This window comes from Cebidichthys violaceus, unplaced genomic scaffold, assembly GCF_023349555.1.
Source record: "Cebidichthys violaceus isolate CVI_PGR_0920_01 unplaced genomic scaffold, fCebVio1.0.p SCAF_27, whole genome shotgun sequence".
Classification (NCBI taxonomy): Eukaryota; Metazoa; Chordata; class Actinopteri; order Perciformes; family Stichaeidae; genus Cebidichthys; species Cebidichthys violaceus.
In genome coordinates, this window is record NW_027176450.1 from 3115983 (window position 1) to 3136317 (window position 20335).

At 40.2% G+C, this 20335-nt stretch overlaps 1 protein-coding gene across 1 annotated transcript in view; it reads right to left on the minus strand.

The window, feature by feature from the left end:
* Positions 1-300: 300 nt before the first annotated feature.
* The window catches only part of LOC137880132 (dapper homolog 3-like), a 32839-nt gene continuing 12804 nt past the window's right edge, over positions 301-20335 (minus strand). The window contains exons 2-3 of the mRNA XM_068721289.1: positions 4430-4559; positions 301-3146 (exon numbers count right to left, since the gene is read on the minus strand). Of these exons, the coding sequence (XP_068577390.1) occupies positions 1588-3146; positions 4430-4559 (1689 nt within the window). The 3' untranslated portion in view covers positions 301-1587. The remainder of the gene's footprint in view (positions 3147-4429; positions 4560-20335) is intronic.

Below are 20335 nucleotides of genomic sequence, written 5' to 3' on the forward strand. Positions count from 1 at the left end.
ATGTTTAAATTAAATTAAATAATGTACAGTATGTTTGTTGTGGAGAGGCTTGGCTTAGCAGTATCACTATGTGCAGAGGTAAATCGGTTCGTTGTGGTAGTGGATGTGGTTTCGGGCAGCGAAAGGGCTAATGGGCTTAGCCAAACCTAGGGCCCAATGAAAAGATTAAATCGCTCCTGGGTGTGCAGTGTAACACCAAGCATGATGCAATAAAGAAAAAACACGCACCATCGTTTTGGTATTTTCTAAAACACTTTTATTTCATATAATACATTTTGTCAAACAAATTCCATACAAAAATAAGCTAATAGTTGGTTGGCCAGTGCACTTTAATTAATAATACTGTCAAACACTCAAGTGACATTATAATGATGCATTCTTTGGGCAGACACATTTTTATTAGTCTGCAAGTAGCTATTAACATTCAAGTATTTCAAGAATACTTAACTCTGTGAGTGAGACATTTGATCTCTCCAAAACTTTAAAAAGATTATTATAGATAAGATAAGATCAATCTTGATGTTGGTTTGTGTCTGCTGCTAGAAGCTGGTTAAAAGACAAAATGTCTGGCAATACATTTGAACTGTACTAACAATCTACTCCTTCATTTTTATATACGATCACAATTTCCCAAGTCCTACAATTATTTCCAACCACAATATATTTAATAGCTGTATGTTTATGCAGAAAAACATGTAAAAAGTACTAACTTATGAATGTTGCCTTGAGTTATCATCCTATTTAAATAAAGTAAAATTCAAATAATAACAGGTACGGATAATTTTAGCAACAAAACAATCAAAATATAAGGCCCAAACTGTAGTCTGTGTCAGCATTGTAGGCTACTATATTTCCAACAATAAGTTTCATACATACACATTTGTATCTTTGTAGAATTAGCTTAAAACAAGAGAGAAACCAGAATGTTAAACTTGGAAACAAAGTGTCCTTTTAAATGGTGACAGTCAACCTAGCAATCAAAATGTACTTTTTAAAAAATCTGTATATAGCAAAGTGTTGGTTATGGTAATGACAACATCTCACAAATACACAGCTACCCATTAACAGGTGGCATTAGTCAGGTTGAAACAAAATAATTTGAGTGGTTAAGACAGTTTGATGAATCTGACACTCATATGAAAGTTTAGGATAAGAGTACGGAAGTGTTCTTGCATAAAGTCCCTTACAATGGTAGGTGTATTAGAGTCATGGAATACGGTTCTGTGTGACCGTAAAGACAATGCCAGCATGGACTATGCTATACTCTATTGCTGGCTGTGTGCATGTTGAGGGTGGGGATATTTAGGGGCCAATGTGGCCAATTATGGTATCCTTTGATGAAACATGAGTCATCCATAAAAGATGTTTAGTCAAATGTAACACTTCATATACAATTTTACATCCCATTTTTGAAACAACTGATATGGTGATGCCAATTTCCTTCAATGCTTCTAAAGGCTTATCTAAAGCAATCCAGTCAATTCTTTTAACAAGAACATTGTTTTTTATATTCACTGTAGTTTGTGGTCTATAGTTCTATGTTGTCCAAAGATCTGCTGTCCATTTTAGTTTGGCCAGTATTCCACTTTATACAGTGGTCATTACTTTAAGTGAACCAGTGCGGAAGCGCAGGATCTTCTTCTTAAGAGCATGTGAAGCCTTAATCTTGACAAAAGCCTTGTGCTGCAGAGGTGGCCCAGGTGGGGCAGATGGTGAAGGGAGGGATAGTTGAGGGGGTAGTTGTTGGGGCCAAACGAGACCACCACTCTCATCTGAATCACTGGACAAAGAGCTGGACTCTGGAGAGTCAGCTTCGCTCATGCTTGACTCAGACTCACCCTGACGTAGGTTGGGGTATTCCCCACTAGGCTGAAACAGTGGCACTTGTTCCCTCTCTAACTGGTACTCAAAGTGCTGATGATGGGGAGAGTGGTGATGGTGTGGGTAGGCATGCGATGCATGTGTAGGGCGAGATTTGCGTGTGCGCCTTGTACAATGGTCCCTTTGGTTTGAAGCTGAAGAGCCTCGCATGGGTGTCTGCATGGGCGGCTGATCAGTCTCATCTTGGCTGAGCTCCAGGGTGGACTGCCAGCGCCGACAGCTACCACCTCCTTGTTGTTGTTTCTTGCTCTTGGATTGACTACTACGGCTTCCCCTTCCACCGCTTCCACTTCCTCCACCATTCCTTTCTACTGTATTGTACTTGCGATCTGGAACCCTTTGCAGGCTATTCTCTGACTGAGACCTACATGCCTTCTTTCCCGGCTTCCTGCTGAAACCATTTCTGTCTTCATTCGAGTGACACTTCTTTGGCCCCCCTCTGGATCTGGAAGGTTGGATCTGAGATGCTGTGGGCTGCTGCTCTTGTTGGTGACGGTTTCTTTCTGGAGAATATGTGGTTCGGTTGGGCACCCCAGGCCCCTTGTAGGGGTTTGAGTGGTGATGGGCATAAACTCTGGTAAAGGCTCGGCAAGGATGGGCTGGAATATACTCTGCTTTGACCAGCTGCTCTTCAGGTGAAAGTGGTTGGAGAGGCTTTGACAGACCTGGAGAGGAAGGGTAGTTGTGGTAATGTTGAGGTGAATCAAGCTTGTCATTACATGAGTCTGGGTGGGCTTGCAGCACTCTGCAAGATGGATAGTCCAGAAATGTTGACTGGGAGGTGTTAGTCATGGAAGCCTGCCTGGGCCTGTGATGAAGCCCTGGTTGATGTTGGATACTTTGCTGGAGATTGTGGTGGTACAGGGGTGGAACATCTTCAGTAAACCCTGTCCCCATGTAAGGGTCCTGATCAAGTTTATGGCAAGCCTGTGGAGCAGTTCCTTCTGAACCCTGGGATGGAGTAGAGATCTCCTGAACAGACACCTGTTTTGGTGAATGTTGCTTCTCCATGCGGCATATACTACTCTGCCTCACCACATTGACAGCTCTGGCATCATGTGCCAGGCTGGTACGGAGCTTTGAGGAGTGTGTGGGTAGAGCTTGGCGTTGGATCAATCGAAATATATAAGTCTTAACTTTGTGGGTTTGCTGAGAATCTTCCTGACTGGGGTCAACATCCTTCATCTCCCCCAAAGCACCAGTAACCATGGCCCCTCTTGGTAGGTCTGTTTCTTCTGTCTCTGTCCCTCCTGTCCCATCAGATGCTGAGAAAGAAGAATGGACCAAAGGTTGATAATTTGACTCAGGAGATCCATTTTTTCTTTTCTTGGCTACAAGGACCTCTCCTGACAGTTAGTGATAAGAATCATTCTTGCTGTTACCACTTAAGTACAATTATTCCACTTTCCACAGATGTACAAAACACATTCTGAGTCTACAAATCTTGACCATTTTCAAAGAAAAGAAAAAGACTGCATTAATGTGACACCAGAGTTTTCCACACATAGACTTTACTTTGGCAAGCGGCCCAGGTATATTAATGGCCCTAAAAGCATATTTGTTGACCCATTTTTGCATTTTTTAGTTAATTTTTTTTATGTGTTCCAGAAATCACAGTGATGGATTAACTTGTGGCGGAGGGAGCTCTCTGACGGCTCAGCCTCGGATCTCTCTGCTTGAGCTGTCCAGGCTGGACATGCGACGACCTGATGTGCTGCTGTGCTCCACTCATGAAGAGCACAGGTAGAATTCTGTGAGAAACACTGGTCACTTCTCATTGCACTGGACATTATATAGCTAAAAGACCAACATTTTACTTACACTAACATTACTAAGAGAAGTTAACTTTAAAATCTTACAACTAACAATAACAACACACCTTTGGGAAGGCATTGATGGAAGTGCATTCATTACTTGTAGTACTCTTACAGTAATAATATAAAATATAATATAATATAGTATAATATAACATAATATATAATCAGCACCATGAAATGACTGCCTCTGTGGTGCAACATACAGGACTGTTTGTCATTTTAAATCCCAATATGCTCACATTTGTGTCTACTCTGCTTTATAAACGTGAAGTATGGGCTTAGACGTGTTGACACTTCAATTATGAAGGATGCTTAGCCACTGAGGATGGGTAATAGATTTGTCTGCTTGATGTTTGTTTGCCAGACCCTAAACCTTAGAGAAGAGAGAAAGAATCCATTGCTATTGATAATGATTGTTTGTCACCTGGTGGATGTTTTAGAGCAACTAAAGCACACAATAGCTAATTATCCTTTCATGCAGCGTGAACCTCATCAAGACTTTTAAATTAAGTCAGTATTTGAAAAGATTATAATCAGTGATTAATCCATTAAGTCGCTGGAGAAGATTTGTTCAGTATTTGTATTCTGAACAAAATTGAGATGTATAACTGTTACAAAGTACTAAAACCTTGTATGTGTTAAAATCAACTGACATTGGGTCCGCCTTAACATTTGCATGTGTTTGGCAGTGGAATTTTGTTTTTGGGAGGAAGCAAAGTTGATTATTTTACCTGAAATTAGTTGGCAGTCCTCTAGATCAGTTGGGTAATCTGCGGATTGGACCTCAGTGTTCACCTTAAGCTCTGCCACTTGCTGTTCCAAAGACGCCTTTATACCCCAGGGCATACACTGGAGACTGCTCTGAAATACACACAGTGAGATAGTCAGTCACAAAATTGTACTTAATAATAATACTCTGAAAAGCACAATCAAAACACTCTACGGAGCATGCACACAAAAGAGAAACACGTTTATGTTCATTCCAGTGCTCCATGCTCCATGCTTGAACTCAGTCGTATTACACCATTACCGTTAAAATATGAAGAGCAACATTTCAACCGGAAATTGGACATTTCCCAAAGATCTGTGCATTATTTTAACTCAACCCAACTATACACTATACAATAACTTTGTTAGAAAATGAATGTTTAATTTTTTGTCCTTATCCATGAATTTGGATAAGATTAGGGGAACACCTTCAAATCCACAACCCAAACTGCATCATGACAAATACGTGAATAAACTTAAAATAGGCAATTATTTTGTCATATGGTGTGTGCATATCAAACTCCTGTCCCTCTTCCAAAAGGATTGGTAGAGACACAGAGAGCAACAACCTTCACATTCACAGACAGCTATGGCCACAACCACATATTATCAAAAAACAGTGCACAGTGATCAACATCACTAAAGATAAATATTGGTTCTAAAACACTCCCATTCATGAAACGTTTCACTGCATGAATAAAATAACAGTTGACCATCCATTACATAAAAACAACTTGTGTCAACAATGACACAAACAACATCAGATAACTCCTCAGACACAGCAGTTGGTCTGCTGATTTCCATAGATGCCCTCACATGTTCAACCAAATTCAAATTCAAATTTGAGATACTTCTACAAATTCCAAATTCTGCTTACTGCAGCAAATCCAGCAAATGCTGCCAACTGGATCAATACAGTCTGTGTTATAGCATTTTAATTAACAAATAAAAATAATTTAAATGCTAAAAACAAATAAGTCTGCACAAAATAATTCTGTCAAAATTATATACCTCAGGAATCCCCGTAGTACAGGAGATAAAAAAGATCAAAAACAAAAGGTTATATAGTCAGTGAGGAAACGCTTGTCGTACTTATTTTTGCCATGTAGGGGCCATCTGTAAAACTCTGGAATGTAAATCAGAGGTCATCAATCCGATGTCAGAAGGAAAACCAGATGCAATTAGCTATGATCATTTTTCATCTTCTCTTCACATCAATTTTTGTCAAAAGACAGAATCTCAGCTAAAGCAGTCTGTTTTATCCTTCTTCCTCTTTTCGATAATATTAGCCAAGTCAAGTCTATAAAGCAATCAAATTGCTTAAAATAAATAGGTAAATAACTGTTACATACACAAATCCTAGAAAAACGTGACGTGCACACCAGGCTCGCCGTACCATAGGAAAACAATGGCGATGCATTTCTAGCAACGTATCTCAGTGTGATTTGGGCCTAAAGCCATTGATATCAGCAGAGCTAACTAAGCCATACAAAGCTACCTGAAAGCGTTACATGAAGAAAATGATGTAGTGGTGAACAAGCTAAGTAAAATCAAGCTACAAAAAAGCCCAAGAATAGCAGTGTCTGATAAAAGTGAATGCAGTGAATGAGGTGACATGAGGTGCCAAATACAAAGCTTTTGTTGGTGTTGGAAGCAAACCATGGATTCTGGCAAATACAACTAGATGAGGACAGTCCCAAGTTGTGTACCTTTCAGTGGTGTAACGGACCATTGCCGATACCTGATCCGTAAACCCCCCCCTTGCGGTTCGGCACATATGTGAACCTCAGATTATTTCCACAGTTTACTTTAAGAATCACAGTGTGTAATAAAGTTTTACTGACAATCGTTATGCGCCAATATTCAGTAAAATAAAGCTGTAAACCTAGGGGAAACACTGAACATGACATTTCTTATCACCTCTATGCTGACGACATTCGAATATACAGTACCTCAATAAATTCTTTAATGTGCTGCCTGGCAGATGTCAAAAGCTGGCTCTCGCTAAATCTTCAATGCCTCAATGAAGGTAAAACAGAGATCATGTTAATAAATCCCTCTCGCCTTTCAGCTGCTATACTGGACAGTTCCTCATTGTGTCTTGGCTCCATGGCAACCCACTGCAAATTCCATGTAAAAAATCTGGGTGTGATTTTGGACTCATCTTTTGTATTGGACCTCCAAGTTGCGTCCGTGGTCAAAGTCAGCTTCTTTCAGCTAAGACTCTTAGCTAAAGTCAAAGCCTTTCTATCCTCAAAAGACCTGGAGAAAGTTATTCATGCTTTTATCACCTACAGGCTGGACTATTGTAATTCTTTGTATGCTGGAATCGGCACAACACTTCTATCACGCCTTCAGGTGGTGCAGAACTCTGCAGCAAGACTTTTAACTGGTACACGCAGGCGTGAACATATTTCACCGATCTTAAAATCCCTTCATTGGCTACCTGTGGAGTACAGAATTAATTTTTTCAAATTTTGTTATTAGTTTTTAAGTGTTCAAATGGCACCGCCTCAGTCTGACCTGATCTGTCTGACCTGCTGCTGCCCTATACCCCACCTTGCTCACTAAGATCTCTCGACCAACAGCTTTTAGTTGTTCCGAAAACAAAAAAGACAACCCGGGCCGACCGGTCCTTCTCTGTTGCTGCCCCTAAGCTCTGGAACAGCCTTCCCCTTCATATTAGGTTGTCATCCACCTTACCAATGTTTAAAAGCCATTTAAAAAAACTATTTATTTTCCCTGGACTATCACCTTTGATCTTAACATGGCACTTTTGTGTGATTTGTGTCAGTTTGTCTTGATTTTAATGTCACTTACTGTCATTAATCCAGTCTTTGATTGTATGACTGCTTATCTACTGTATGTGCAGCACTTTGGGCAACCTTTGTTGTATTTTAAAATGTGCTATACAAATACATTTTGATTGAAAGTGTAAACAGAAGACTTTCTACAACATGCCAACTTCTCTTCTTTAAGATTAAAATCATGAACAAACTTAGTCGGAGAGTCTTGTGATGCACAAACACATGCAGGCTTAGGATTCAGTGTGTGTGTGTGTTTGTGTGTACATGCCTGTGTATGCTATATTAAGCTGGGTTTATGCATAAAAGGGGTTGTGTGTGGGTTTAAGCAGCTACTTATGTGAGACCATGCTGGCTCAATGGTTGCTTGTTCTCCTCATGTGAGTGCATGCTTACGCACACATGCTCATGTCATGTCTAGACAAACACGCAGTCATGAATAAATGCACACATGCATGCTTGCGCACATATACACACCGTCAGTACCATTGACGCCTCGAGCCGTAATGCTGACAAATGCACTTTCAGTGGTTCTACAGGTGTAAAACTCTAAAGCATTGGTACAACTGTGTCTCAGACAATACACACTGTTTTCCATCCTCTCTCCAATAAGTGTGTTTTTTCAGTTTTAGTCTTTTAAGTTGACAAGAATAATATATACTAATTTCTGACTAATAACACATGAAACTATACCCATCAGTTCCACACAAAGAATGAACATAATGTCACAAACACAAGCTGACTTTTTTCACAGAAATGCATTTGTCAACAGTGTGCTTATATGGTATTACATTTTATTTGTCAATTTCTCACAAACAGTTGTATAGTGATGCATAGCCTAGCAAAGATGCATTTTAAGAATGAATTCAACCATACAATTAAGAGTTGACACAGACTATTAATGAGGTATGTAAAGTTATGGTGACTTGCAATACTGGCTTTATTGTTTTTTCATGAAACCTGACTTTTCTATAACATGGACAAGAATTAAGGCATGGCAGAGATGTGCTCTACTGAACTCTAAAATGTAAATGGAGACATGTCTGTTTGAAACACGAGCACAGATGAATAGACAAACTATTTGAGTGTGTGTTAGTGTTGGTTGGATGTGGAGGTAGGAATGCTTTTTCAGAAGACTGTCTCAATGAAGGGTCATTTTACAGTGGTGACTTGCAGTTATGCAGGACATGTATTTGTGTTTGTACTAATAAGCAGGCACCTTGAACATCAGATTATCAATCAAAAACAATATTTAAGAAATAAATAGCTGCTGTCACCAAATATGAAGAGGTAAAGATCAGGATTTAAAAGGAGAAAGGCTATCCCTTCTAAGGTAAGGGGAGTAGAAAAAGAGAGGACGAGACGGAGGAAAACATTTGAGCTGGACAGAAACAGGAAACATGGATTAATGTAAGAGATGTTTTAAAAGAGTAAAAACAACCAGACAGACTGAAAACACAGTCCCCTGGCAACTATTACCAGACATTGTTATACTGTAAAAACACAAGATCTTCACATCTTCTCTATCTGCCCCCTAATCACCCACACAAACTAAAGAGACACAGTTTGTTGACATGCACACAAGTATTTGATTTCTGTGAATGTCAATATTAAGGTAATAGTTGGATTAGGTTTGTTTAGTTGTATAAACAAACCCCATTAATCATAGTTTGATTGTTTTGGAAGATGAGTTTGAGACATAGGTATATAATATAAATACAGATGTTATCATCTTAACTCAAGCTAAGCTTCTTAGCTTGAGTTATTATATTTGGAGGGTTACATCATAACCATGGTTCTCCATGTGCATATAGTATCATGCATGTAAACATGCTAGTAGAAAGACAGCTCACTAGCTTAGTCAAAGTATCAAATGTTGGTATTACTTTAAAGTGCCTTGTTGTCCAGACACTTTTGGCTCAGGGTAATAGGTGAACTATAGTTTATATATCTTGTTTAATCTATGCCAATAAGGCAAGACAACACCCAACCGACCACAGTTTCAGGGCTCACAACCCACAAGTTACCAATAAACGATACTATAAATGATAATAAAAAAAACAAAAAAACATTGGAGTTTAACACTCAAACATGATCCTGCAACAGTCCAAAGTATCATAGTGAAATCAATCACATTTTATCACTTTAACAACTTAGTTACACGGTGAGAGAAATGCTTAAGTAAATAAAGTAAACCAATATGTAAATTAACTTTGGCATTTGTATAGTGCCTTTCTAGTCTTCCAACCACTCAAAGTGCTTTAACACTACATGTCATCATTCACCCATTCACACCAATTCACACACTGATGACAATAGCTACCATACAAGGTGCCACCTGCCCATCAGGACTAAGCAAATTCACACAAATTGCAATTTAAGTAACAATAAGTGCCTTGCCCAAGGATTGAATGCAATCACTAATGTCTCATTTATATCACTCTCTCATCATCATCATCACTTTTCTACTGCATTCTAGTACACTGCAAACAGGCCTGTGCATAACATATAATCCATATGGACTTGAACAGTAAAGTCTGAATATTTCTGACCCAATTTACCAGTCTTGAGTTTTTTTAACTGCATTCAACTGTGAGGACAAATTATACTTAGTAAAATCTACTAGAAAGCTTGTTTTTACGTACATCAAGATTAGTGGTGTAACGGATCATTGTCGATCTGTGATCCGTATGGATCACCCCTCACGGTTCAGCACACATGTGAACCGCAGATTAATGACACAGTTTTACTTTAACCATCACAGTGTGAAATAAAGTTGCACTGACGATCGTTATCCACCAATATTTAGTAAAAAATGCGATCAGGACATCTGCATTTACGCTTTTCTAGTCGTCAATCTCTGATAATGTCACATTGTAAACAACCAATCTGTGTTGAAAATGACCGTAGGAGAGCTAGTAAAGTGGGTAATGGACAACGACCGAAGGTTCCGTTCACTTACATTATGATGCGTTCAGGCTCTGTTTAGTGAAAATGAGTATTGGGCGAAGGTAAGTTATAACGTTATCATGATGTTATGATCTCGTAAAATGTAATGTTTATGAGAAACTTGAATACGTTTTTTTTTTTAATAGATATTATTATTATTGTATTATTTTTAAATAGATATTACACTACTTTAGATATTAGAGATGATAGATAGATAGATAGATACTAACTTTATTGATCCCGCGAGGGGAAATTATTTTGTTACAAGCAGCAATAGGTTACAGAGCAGCAATAGGTCACAGGTAAAAAATCTTAATATTATATAAAAAGAAAAATACAAGAAAAATACACATGTCACAATATATACAGTTATAATATAGTAAAGATGTTATATAAAAAATGCACACTATATACACAGTGAATAGAACAGAATAATATTAAATCAACTAAATAAACAGTAGTGCAGAGGTTTAACGATTTGATTTGGCCCGAGGTGATTTATTGTACAGTCTTATAGCAGTAGGCAGGAATGTTCTCCTGTACCTGTCCTTATGACAGCGGAGCTGGATCATTCTGTTGGAGAAAGTGCTCCGCTGTCCCTGCAGTAGGTGGTGGAGAGAGTGGTCCTGGTTATCCAATATGGATGATAGTTTCTTCAGTGTCCTCCTCTCCACCACCTGTTCCAGATAGTCTTGTTTACAGCCGATGATGGAGCCGGCCTTCTTAACCAGTTTGTTAAGTCTGTTGGTGCCTCCGGCTCCAATGCTGCTCCCCCAGCAGACTACGGCGAAGTACAGTGCACTGGCCACAACAGACTGATAGAACATCTCCAACATCTTGCTGCACACGTTGAAGGATCGAAGTTTCCTCAAGAAAAAGAGTCGACTCATCCCCTTCTTGTACACAGCGTTGATGTTGGCCTTCCAGCTCAGTCTGCTGTCGATGGAGACACCCAGGTACTTGTACTCCTTCACCATGTCCACATCCTCTCCCAGAACTCTCAGTGGCTGTGGAGCCGTCGTCCTCCTCCTGAAGTCGACCACCATCTCTCTGGTCTTGGCCACGTTCAGAAGCAGGTGATTTCTACCGGCCCACTCCACAAAGTCATCCACTACTGCCCTGTACTCCTCCTCCCGTCCGTCCCTTATACACCCGACCACTGCAGAGTCATCAGAGAACTTCTGCAGATGGCATGACCCTGAGTTGTACTGGAAGTCAGTGGTGTATAAGGTGAACAGGAAGGGAGACAGAACAGTTCCCTGTGGGGCTCCAGTATCACTAACCACCGTATCAGACAGCACACGGCCCAGTCGGACAAACTGTGGTCTGCCTGTGAGGTAGTCAGTGATCCAGGAGACAGTGGACGCGTTAACCCCCACCTCCCGCAGCTTCTCACTCAGTAGCACTGGTTGGGTGGTGTTAAATGCACTGGAGAAGTCAAAGAAAGTGATTCTCACAGAGCCACCGGTTCCATCCAGGTGCGACTGAGCTCGTTGCAGCAGGTAGATGATGGCGTCGTCCACTCCCACATGAGGCTGGTATGCAAATTGCAGAGGGTCCAGTGATGATTTCACCAGCGGTCGGAGGTGGGCCAAGACCAGCCTCTCCAGCACCTTCATCACATGGGATGTGAGGGCAACTGGTCGGTAGTCATTGAGGCCAGATGGTGTCGTCTTCTTAGGAACAGGAACCAGATGAATTATGACATGCTTACAATACCTCTAGCAGCTTATAATGCATCATTAAAACTACTAATGACAAGATTTGTTTTAATCAATGAAAATACAATGTTTTATTTTCTAATCATTTGAATTGTGTGCCTTTATGAAAAAAAACATTATGATGACTTTAACAAAGTAAAAGGATACATTTTTTTTTACTGATTTAAGAGTGGCTGAAATGATTTGGGATGGTGGCAAAAAAAGCCTGGAACCTGCTACAATCAAACAACAAAGAGATCTTTATCTGCCAATATGGATCATCAATGATCTGCAATTAGTATTTTTTGTCCAATCCGTGACTCTGATCTGTGATACGATCCAAACCGTGAGTTTTATGATCTGTTGCACCACTAATCAAGATACAAATGAGCGCAACAGTGGGCTGGTGGCCAGCGGCAGCCAGAGCTGGGACACTGCTCTCTCAGCTAAGAGACTGCAGCCGATAGGAGACAAGATGGTCACTCCGGGGGAAAAGTAACACTTTATTATTAAAACGCAAAAGCCAACTTTTTTAACACAGCATTTTTGTATCAAACAATAAAACAATGCTTAAGTGCCATATTGTGTTTTGGATGTTGTATTGCGCCCCATAAAGCTTTCTATTAATTAAAGGAATATATTAAATAAATTCAATTCAATATAATATGATATATCTGCAAAATGTTCACTCAGACATTTGTTGAAATTAAATTAAATATAAGTGCCATAAAGTGCCGTTTAACAGATAATCTTTTATGAAATCAATGCACATTGAACGGCCGAAAGCTGTCACCTTGGAATATTTGCCATGAATTGGTGGCCAGTACAGATGTGAAGGCCCTAACAATCATGAAAGTTTAACATCCATGAGTCTAGCACCCGCTGTACTAGAGGGTCACACCAGGGTTCCACACAAGTATTTACAATGTATTTGAATTGATTGTTTGGGTTTGGGTCAGTTTTAGCTCTTTTTAGTGAAAATATAGAGTAAAGATAAATAACAATGATGGACTTACTGTCAGTATTGGCCTACTAGGTGTATATAATAAAAGTTATGAAATAATTGAATAAAAATAACTTTACTTTGGAACTCCAAGATTACCGAGTTATATTATCACTGTTATTGTTTGTGTCTGGGTGGGTGGGTGGTAAAGTGGATGATCTTGGTCACTATAAGCTTTACTTTACATGGTGGTTCTTTGATCAACAATTTGAGGACAGGCAGCTGAATCCATGCAAAGCATAATTCAGGGAACTAGAGAATTTTACTTGTGAAACTGCTTGAAGTTCAATGCCATTCACCTAGCCGTCATGGTACGTTTAACAGTGGCAATCCATCATGATGCCGGCTAGTTAGTTTCATTTGAGTGACGTTAGCTGACTAGCTAGCTAGCTAGCTGGCCAGCTAATGTTAATACCATCCATCCAATGGTAGACTGATGAACTTTTAGTGGAAGTTTGGACAAACAGTGAAATGAGAGGATGAGGAAGATCAAAGAGTAGAGGATGGAAAGAGAAATGAACAGAAGAATGTAATGTTGAAGGCAGAGAGAAAAGAGCAGTGTGCGAAATACGGGGGGTCTTGAGGGGGTCCAAGACCCCTTGATTGACACTCCAGACCCCCTGAGAGCCTCAGTAGCAACATTTTGTGGGGTCTCTAAAATCATAAAACCAATATTTGTCACTTTCAATTGTCACTAAAATGTATTTTAAAAGCTTACTTATGCTAAGCAGTTTTTATTATTCAAACTGCAAAACATTTATTCACAAATTTTAATAGTTAGTGCGAAAGACATTTTTCCACCGTAAATGACGTGGTAGATCATGGTAATTTTCTTTCACTTGATTAAAGCCAGAACACATAGCCTATTTAGGCTTACTGTATGACGTATTGATCGTGAAAACATGTTCCTTGAACCACACATTGATTGCATTGTGCTGTGACATGTATGTGAAAGAGTTTGAATGCTCTGCACATGTATTTGTTTGAGTGTTTCTTTGCAAACCTCTACCCTCAGTGAAACACCAACAGAGAGGTGAAAAAGAGGCGAGAGAAGAGAGTTAACAGTTAACTGTTAAATACAGCAAAATGCAGTTAAGACTCCCAATGAGCTGAATTTAAACCAAACTCCCAATTATGTCCTGTCACTGCATGGCAATGCATCTTAAAATCAAGACTTTTCCAAACCTCTGACATGCTGTATTTTATTGGCTACTTCATGTTGTCTGAGCTATGTTTACTTGAAGATGTTTCACATAGTTAACACTCTCGGTGAGTTTCAGGGTGAACTGTACTCAATATGGAATGTGTCAGAGCAATAACATTGAGAGTTCTGTTTAATATAAGACAATGATGTGTGCAGACCCAATTGCCAAGCAGTCTGTATGCCACTTTTCAAGTTGAGTTTTCTGTTTAGCTAAGTTTCCTACATTAGCTATACATTCCTCTTTGCTGTTTGTAGATGCTGTAGCTTTGATTGTTCCTCAGACCATTTCTTCTTTCTCGCCTAACTTGAAATTTTGTCATTTACGACGAGGACCATTGTAGAAATAAGCTTTCGGCTTTTTTGTGTTTTTGGTTAAATTATATATTAGGACTGTATGATTTTTGTCTTGGTTTACCTTTACAATCTTAACCTCTAACAACAAATTTGAGAATGGTTTATCATCAAAGCTTGCAATCTGTGTCTATTGTTTTTTGGCTTGTAATTCTTTCTTTGTGCCATTCACACCCCTGAAGCTGCAAAGCTGTCACTTAAAGGAACCAAGTGGTAGTTTTTGTTTTCGAGACCTCACAAGTGACCAACCAGCTTAGAGAAGACCCCCCAGTCCCATCTCTCTACCCCACTAGCTTAAACAGCTACAGACATACTACTGTGTTTGCTCAAAACAGCAAGGTGTGAAACGTAAGCAAAACACATCCATTACAGTTGAGAATGTTTGTGTTGGCTTCAGTGACAAGTTGGTCACACAACTACAAAAGGTCTCAATTTGAGACATTTATATTAGATGACAGCACAAACACGCACACAGTGTAACCACTTACATCACCATACCAAGTACACACATGCACTCAGTCCAGGAAACCCACAGTGTTCCACTGTTGGCCACTGGGACAGTCAGCGGCAATTCAAAATCAGCTTTTGTGGAAGGGCAGTGTTTCTGCTCACTCTCCTCATTGTATTTTGCCAGCTGCTCTGCTGTTTAATTAAGCAACTCCACATTCATAATCCTGCTACACTAATCCTGCCTCCATTTTCACTACTTTCATTCCTTTCAACCAACACATCCTTTTTACCTCATGCTGTTATATAGATTACCTCATTGCAAAACATGATATGTATAAACTTCTAATTCATCAATTTGACCCGCCAGCAAAACATCTATTTTTGGGAGGGTAGGCTGTTTAGACCTCAGAGGAGCAGCTTTTCACAAAAATTAGATTTGCTGCCCTCCTTAAAAGATCAGTCCACCTTAAGCGAGCCTGAGCAGAAGTTTAGGGCTAACCCCCTTCACTTTAATCAGCAGGTTGCAAGCAAGACCTGGGAACTTGACTTGGGTCTAAGCATTTATTTACCGACAGCTAGGGATGTTTCGATTGGATCTCAAAGATTGTTATCCAAGCCGATAAAGGCAGTTTTAATGGATCAGTATCGACTATATTGAGCTACTGAGCATGATCCAATCCTTCATTTTACATCAACTTTATCATAGCAAAGCTTTTATGCACAGCAACAAAACGAGTGCAGCCGCTGTCAACTCTCCACTGTCTGTCTTTCCTCCATGAACTCCATGTGTGTGAGCAGGGGTGAAACTGAAAAACTTAGTATGAGACTGTATATCTATGTTATTTACCTAATTTATGTTGTGTCATTTCAGCTCAGTGTGAGTCTCTTGTGTTTTGCTGTCATCTATAAAACATAGTGTTTCATCGCAAATAGCACAGACAGACATTGGTGGAGAGTCGACAAAAGTGGTGTCACAGACCATTGTCGATCTGTGATCCATACAGATCCCCCCTCACGATTCGGCACGCATGTGAACCGCTGATTAATTACACAGTTTAAAATGAACCATCACAGTGTGAAATAGAGTTTTACTGACCATCGTTATCCGCCAATATTAAGTAAAATATGCGATCAGGACATTTATTTTTATGCTTTTCTAGTCGCCGATCTCTGATAATGTTACATTGAAAACAACCAATCCGTGTTGACTGTTAAATTGACAGGAAAAGAGCTAGCAACATTAGCAGCAACATTAGCAGCACGGCTATAGGTTAACAAATGAAGGTTCCATTCAGATACACTATGATGCGTTAAGGCTCTGTTCAGTATAAATGAGTATTGGGTGAAGGTAAATTATAACTTTATGATGTATTCAAATGTAATCTCGTAAAATGTAATGTTGGTGAGAAACTTTAATAAATACAGTTGTTTGAAGGAGATGTTTTCACAACAACATAAATAGATATTAGAGACAATTTATGAGCTGTTTAACTTCCTTACACACACTTTAGACAGCGTATGACACATCATTAAAACTACTGACAATTTTTTTTTAATCAATAAAAATACAAACTTTTATTTCCTTATCATTTAATTTATGTGTTTTCATTAAAAAAATACTATAAATTACTTTAACAAAGTAAAAGAATAACATTTAGAAACTTACACTGACTTCAGAGTGGTTAAAATAATGTTTGGGACGGTGGCAAAAAAAGAGAAAAAAGTCTGGAGCCTTGTAGACCAGCTGCTATAATCAAACAACAAAGGGATCTGTATCAGCTAATATGGATCATCAATGATCAGCAATTCGTATCAGTGACAAAGATCAGGGATCTCTAAAAGTTGTATTGGCTCACTTTTTTCTTTGGCGCTGATCCGATCTGTGATCCAATTTGTGACTCTGATCAGTGATACGATCGAACAGTGAGTTTTATGATCCGTTGCACCACTAGCCGACAACAACCACACTCACCACGCCACTGCAAGTGCAACAAAAGCACAGTGAGCAAAAAAATAGTAAGAGTAATTTATGAATGTAATCTGCACAAATGATGTACAGGCAATGAACATAAACATTCAAAGGAAAACAGTTCATTCAGGTAACTAACAACGTCAAGTAACAACGTAACAAACACTGGATGACACTTTTAAAGAGAGAGAGAGAGATTCTCTCCACACAGTATTAAAGATTACAGAGACTGTTATTTTTTTCAAATACAAAAAGTAAAAAAAACATTAATTGGATGGCTTGGATGGAGGCAATTTGTTTTTCTTAAACCAATGCAGAGCTATTTAATTGTCAAGCATATAAAATGGATTGGTTTCAGTAACTTTGATGTACTTGTGTATGCACTGTGCAGCTGTATTATCACAGAAAATATAAGTATCTGATTGGGTCTCAGGAGATACTAAATTCAATGATCGGGGCTAAGGAAGCTTCTCTCTCTTTACCACACGATGGCTAAGGTTAACCACACATCATAGACACTGAATTATTCCTTAAAGAAGTTAGCTACTTGTATAACACATTTTAGTTAAAAAACATCTTCCACAATACTTAGGCCCATCAGGGAGTCTATTTAGGGCTGCAGGGCCTGCAATACACTGGCACAATTATCATTGTTGACTATGCAGAGCACAGACTCACCAGTCACCTGCCACATGACTGTCAACAGCTCCTCTCACACAGACAAACATGCATTCTTTCTCTGCATAACTCTGTTTTTCTCTCTCTCTCTCTTCAACCATTTATTTCATCTACACACACATGCATATATATGTAAGAGTTATAAATGCACTTCATCATTTCTTATTTCCAATTTGTAATATTTGAATTTTGTTCATCATTTAATGATCCTGTTGAGTATGTGTACATTTTATCTTAATAAATTATTTTAATTTAGCGTTACGTTTTTTATGAATGTTTTCTTCAAAAATGTCACTTCTTACGCTTCCGTAGCCGTGTCTTCTCCTCACAATAGTCTATCAAAGCTGCTGACCTAGCTCTTGAAGGCCTAAGCGGACAAGGGAAGCGGACGGAGAACATGAATGATGAAGTGGTTCTCATGCTCGTCAAACACTGCCCTGACCTAGAGCTGTCCTGCACCTTAAAGTGTAAGCTGCTTCATTAGTGGACCTCACGTGATGTTCAGCTGAGGATTGATGATTATCAGAGAGTTGAGGGTTAGTGGCAGAGCCGCTTGTACTGCACAACTGAAAAACAACATCACCGCAGTGGCCTCTGAGCAGCCCAGCCAGCCATCGACAAGCTAGGCGGTGTCAATGCAGTGACTTACTCCGAGTCCCTCACCTTCCTCTCTCCATGCCCAGAGTCATGAGTGTCATCCTCTTTGCCCCTTTGCAGCATCTGCCCCAGTTCAAGGCAAACCCCATCATGCATCCCTCTGTACCAGCTGTGGCACAAAATCTCCCAACAGTCAGAGGAGAAACTTCTCACTCGTGTGGTCAACATGTTTCAGGAGATGATGGAGAAAATGCAGCTGCGCGACACTTTGCATCCAATTCAAGGTGGGAGGTTCCAGCGTGCCTATTGTGAAAAATGCCCCAGAGAAGCAGTTTGTAAGGTCTGTAATGACTCAGACCACACCACCATTTCACACTGTATGTCCAAGAGACTGTTTTGTCTGCTATGCCTCTGGCCACACCAGACTGAACTGCCCTGCCAAAAACTCCATCCAATCCCAGACTGAGGGAAACCAGCTGACCTGTATTCAGAGGGAGGCAGTACAGGTCACACAACAAACTCCTAAACAGATGACATGTCTGATGCTGAGACTGTTTACATGTCTGCGAGAGACTCATGTGATGAATCTGAGGTTGATATTTATCAAAATATTTACCAAGTTGGCAGTAGTGACAGTCTTTTCTACACGCCTGTGGTGATGGATGGGGTGGTGACAATAGGTGGCATGTTGGACAGTGGCTCCATGGCATGTAGCATTAATGAAACAGCTGAGATTAAACTGAGAGATGCTTGAGTGATAACTGACCAAAAACAGATGGATGTGGCGGATTTCGTGTTGGGCCCAAGTGTGCTTTTGGTGTGGAGATGGGTATGGCTGTAGGATGTTTGTTCCCACACTTGTTGTCCCAAGACAGCATGATGAGTTGATTCTAGGGACAAATGTTATAAAACACATCATGCATCAGTCTAAGCTATGCGAGTCCCATTGGAAGACATTTCCTGTCTATGCTCTCAAGTCTGAGCCCCCGGACAGTTGGATATGTTCCTGACAAGGTCGGTAGAGTCAGATGTAACTCAGCTGCCTGCCTCGAGCCTGGCTGTGAATATCTCATCTGGGGAAAACTGCCCAAGAACACTGCTATTTCCCCAGGTAGCACTGTCATGACAGAGCTCCCCGTCGTCCTGCTCAGTTCCTAGCTCCTAGATTGTAACTACACTGTGAGGAGAAAGCCAGGTCCCGCTAAAGCTCATCAACACATCTGACAGACCTGTGCTGTTGAGGCGCAATGCAAAGCTGGCTGATGTCTACACATGTGTAGCTCTTGAGGACATGGAAGTTGCTGAACCAAAGAGGTTCCCCTGGCCAGTTGCACCCAATCAGCCGTGCCCCCTGCTGTTGCTGCAGATTCTGCCAAAGATCAGCTTGGTTCAGTTGGGCTCAGTACCGTTGACATTGAGTCGTGTGAAGTGTCGGTGAGCTGGAAGAGAAGGATGGCTGATCTTGTTTTGCAGTATGAGGACATCCTTTCATGCCACCATCTTGATTGTTAGGAGGCAAAGGACTTTGTACATCGCATACACCTGTCAGACAACAGACCATTCAGACTCCTATACAGGAGAGTTCCCGCTGGCCAGTATCAAAAGCTGCGGCAGGTACTTAGCGAGATGGAGGAAAAAGAGATCATTAGAAAATCAAGCAGTGATTATGCTTCACCATTGGTGCTTGTGTGAAAGAAAAATGGAGATCTCTGATCTGTAAAAAATTTCGTTGGTTGAATAAAAGGACCCTGAAGGACGCTCACCCCATTCCTCACCAGGCAGATTGTTTGGCAGCGCCAGGAGGCAACTGCCTTTTCAGCACGATGGATTTGACCTCCGGGTTTTAAACATTCCACTCCACAAGGACGACAGGAAGTACTCTGCCTTCACCAATCCCATGGGCCTGTATGAGTATAACCATCGTCTGCCGCAGAGCCTCTGCAACAGCCCTGGGAACTTTATGAGAATGATGACCAGCAATTTTGGAGACCAAAACTATTTGAGTCTGCTATGCTATTTGGATGACTTGTTGGTGTTTTAATTGATGAGGTGACTGCCTTCCTGCGCCTAGATGATGTTTGAGGGACTGCATAGCCAGAACAAAAAGGGCTTCTTCCTCAGGAGGTCTATAAAGTTTCTTTGACACTTTATTGATGAGAATGGT